At 53.8% G+C, this 3,791-nt stretch overlaps 1 protein-coding gene across 1 annotated transcript in view; it reads right to left on the reverse strand.

The window, feature by feature from the left end:
* Positions 1-3,791, reverse strand: part of CLCN7 (chloride channel, voltage-sensitive 7) — a 33,220-nt gene that overhangs the window by 18,796 nt on the left and 10,633 nt on the right. The window contains exons 7-12 of the mRNA XM_014539986.1: positions 3,594-3,703; positions 2,661-2,741; positions 1,897-1,959; positions 1,719-1,802; positions 425-518; positions 104-168 (exon numbers count right to left, since the gene is read on the reverse strand). Of these exons, the coding sequence (XP_014395472.1) occupies positions 104-168; positions 425-518; positions 1,719-1,802; positions 1,897-1,959; positions 2,661-2,741; positions 3,594-3,703 (497 nt within the window). The remainder of the gene's footprint in view (positions 1-103; positions 169-424; positions 519-1,718; positions 1,803-1,896; positions 1,960-2,660; positions 2,742-3,593; positions 3,704-3,791) is intronic.

Here is a 3,791-nt window from a genome sequence, read left to right on the forward strand (position 1 = left end):
AAGCGTGGGCCCAGAGTGTGGTGTCTACTGGACCACGGAGGACACCAAGGTGAGACGTGGGCGCTGCCTGACCTGGGGAGAGGCACCGTCTGTGGGCACTTACGATTCTCCACGTCAGGAACTGGTTCCAGAAGGAGGCACCTTCCTCCAAGCTGAAGAGGACCCCGCCTGGAACGCAGTGGCCCAGCCTGAAGTTTCTACCCAGGCACAGGGAGCCCCGCACCCAGAGCCCCTCACAACCAGACCCACGGCACCAAGCCCACATGAGAGGCAGCCATGGGGCCTTTCGGGAGGCACCCCACATCCTCACTACCACCCAGCACCGAAGTCTGCAAACACCCAAACTATTCCTTCTCAAGGCACGGACAGCCTGGCTTGCCCAACACAGGCCGTCACTTGTCAACCAGGCAGGGCCCCTGCTCACCCACAGGGGCCCCAAACGCAGCAGACACTCCAGCCGCGGCTCCTGCCGAGACAAAGTCCCGCTTCTCCGTGTCTCTGCGGAAGTACTCAAAGATCTGCAATGGGGCAGAACAGACAGGAGCAGGGCATTAGCCAGCTTCCCCAAGGGCACTTCTCAGAAAGGGACGGGGAGGGAGGCGGTGGAGGGAGAGGAAGAGTCTCTAGACAGTCAACTCATCAACTCCTGGGCTCACAAAGACTGCAGAACCGAAGAGGCAACAAGAGAGAGCTTCCTTGCACACCAACAACCACGAGAAAATAATGAAGAGACTCTATCGCAAGAATTAAACCTTAGGCCCTGGCAAGTGTGAGTAGAGCGTCGGCCCACGCACCAAAGGGTCTCGGGTTCCATTCCCAGTCAAGGGCACGTACCTGGGTTACAGGTTCAATCCCTAGCCCTAGGGGGGCATGTGGGAGGCAACCAATCAATGTGTCTCTCTCACATTGATGTTTCTAGCTCTATCCCTTCCTTCCTCCCTCTCTTTCTAAAAATCAACAGAGAAAATAAACTGATGGATAAAATAGATCCAAAGACATAGAAGCATAGAACAGACTGATGAATCTCAGAAGGCAGGGGTGGGGGGTGAGGAGGTAGAGATTAACCGGGGAACTTATATGCATAGCCCATGGACTCAGAAAATACACTGGTGAAGGCCTGGGAGGGGTAGGTATGGGGTGGAGGGGGTCAATGGGAAAAATAGAGAACATCTGTAACACTTTTAACAATAAAGATAAATTAAAAAGAAAAAAACAAAAAAAAGATCAATGGAAAAATATTCTTGAGTGAGGATTAACAACAACAACAACAACAAAAAAACTTAAGTGTATTTTTGATTTTAAAAGACTCTGTTCTGTAAAAAAATGTTAACTGTCTCCAAATTCGTATATACATTCAGTGCAATGCCCATCAAAAAGCTGGTGGCTTTCTGGGGAAATGTGACAACATTATTCTGAAGTGTATCTTAGATATTAAGCATCTTCTGTCTGCCAGCACGTCACTCCTGACCTCTTTCTAGGTCACACAGCCTTTTGAGATGGCCATTTCCTCAGGAAAATGCACATCCACCCAAAACCCTGTGAACCAGGCTCCCAGCAGTCTCCTTGGCAGGCCCAGGAGAGCCACCCGGAACAGAACTCTGTGGAGACCCTCAGATGCGAAGTCAGGATGGTCTTGATACAGAGCAGGAAGGACCCGCCTTCCAAGGAACATTCATGGTCACCCTCATTATCGACATCTGCATCAGGAGAGGACTCACCTTGAAATCTCGCTTCAGTGACGTTGACCTCCCCTGGGAAACCCCAGCAGCAATCACGGAGCCCGAGTGAATCATCGGCCCCTCCTGGAAAGTGCAGGACAGCCCCATCAGGCGAGTTCAGGAGAACATGGAGGGCAGAGGGACTCAGGCCCGAGCAGCGCTCCTCGGGCTGCATTACCTTTCCCACCGCCAGTCCTCCCACCACGGACAGGATCACACCAGATACTTTAATCACCAGCGTCTGGAACACAAAGGAAAGAGTGTCAAGTCTCTGATCACAGACTGCATGCTGTCTGAGAACCTGAGCCACAGCCCTGCACACAAAGCAAGACTAGTAACATAACAACCAGCACCCATGAGCGACAAAGAGGCACTCAGAGGGGCCAGCACAACTGCTCCCCCTTGAGGTCACTCTGCTCCCCCAGTGTGTCCAGGCCCCCAGGAGCGCCTGCTCCCCAGATGGGGGCGGGAGAAAAGCATCGGCTGAGGCACGCAGACCAAAACACCGGAAATGGCCATGGGAGGAAGCCTGACCTGCCAGCCCCTTGGAATGAGTGTGTCATCAAGAATATTAAGCATGAGTATTAGGAAAACTTTGAGAAATGGAAAGAGCGCACAGCAAGGCTCCCACTCCACACAGGTGCTCTCATTCTGGAATGCTGACCCCTGTGAGGAACTGACAAACACGCTCCACAACGGTGGTCACAGCACGCACACCACTGAAGCATTTCTCTGTTACATAAAATGTGCAGAGAAAGTTTTCACCACTTTCCAAAGAAAATGTACAAAATCTTCCAGCACATCCATGCACATGCTCGTCAGCAGCACACAATATGGTCTGGTGAATTTAGGAGATGCAGGTGGACAAACAAAAGGTTTCTAACCCAGCAAAGAATCCCCATGATGGGCACCGTGCTCCCAGCCCAGGGGTCACCTCCTCACCTTGAGCCGGACCACGTGGGGGATCTTCACCCCGTTGAGGAAGCACTTGATCTGGGGAATCCCGCTGCCAGCAGCAACTGGCTGGAAGGAGAGAGAAGAGAACACGGAGCTGGCCAAGCTGAATGAATGGACGTACATTAGGAGGCCCAGGGAGACTCAGCCTCATGGTGCTCAGGGTGGGGAGGGGATGACATGGGACTGGACAGGACAGCTGCCTGGGAAGGGGCTTCCCACTTCTCCCACCCCAGATGTAGAACGACCACCGAGGGGTGCAAATGCTGTGGGGTGTGGGAGGGGTTGGGTGTGGAAATGGAAGGAGGTGCAGTGCCTCCCACAGGGGTAGAGTGGGGACACTCTAGGACAGACCGGAGGCACATATCATGCACTAGCTGAGAGGAACCAGAGTTCCTCGATCCCCCTTGGGAGGGGGGCACTGCACTGCACACCAGATAGAAGCTTCTGGATGTTTCCCCCTCTTTTTTCCAACACCTCATGATAAGGGAAGAGCACAGAAAGAGGCAGGCCCTAGCCTTGGGAGGGGGGCACCGCACTGCACACTAGATAGAAGCTGCTGGATGTTTCCCCCTCTTTTTTCCAACACCCCATGATAAGGGAAGAGCACAGAAAGAGGCAGGCCCTAGGAAGGGCTTCTGGGAGAGTCCTGGAATGAAGGGATACCATAGGAGGGTCTGATCCTCTCGGGTGGGTGGCCCCCTCCGTTTGGACCACTGGGACCTCCTAGAAGTGAGCTGTGCATTCCCCCATGGTCTTTGCCGTGTGGGGTGGGTGTGGGTGCACCACCAGGGTAAGGAGGGTGTTCTTACTGAACCGTTTAACATCTGTACTAGTGTGACCGCAGGAACCTCACTGGCAGAAGCTGCAGTAGGTGAGCTGGAGCAGTTCCCACCATCCAGGGCTCCCTGGTGGCCGTACCTCTATGAAGGCAACAATCATGGAGCCGACCAGCACGAACGCAGAATTCAACGTGGCCCACAGCAGGAGGGAGAAGGACAGCCCCCCTTTCTCCGTGAACTTGTCGATATCTGGGCTCATCAAGGACGAGTATCAGCTCCACCATCTGAGTACATCCCCAGCGTGCCGCACCCTGATACAAGCACGACCCCCAAGTAC

This window comes from Myotis brandtii, unplaced genomic scaffold, assembly GCF_000412655.1.
Source record: "Myotis brandtii unplaced genomic scaffold, ASM41265v1 scaffold233, whole genome shotgun sequence".
In the NCBI taxonomy this organism is placed as follows: domain Eukaryota; kingdom Metazoa; phylum Chordata; class Mammalia; order Chiroptera; family Vespertilionidae; genus Myotis; species Myotis brandtii.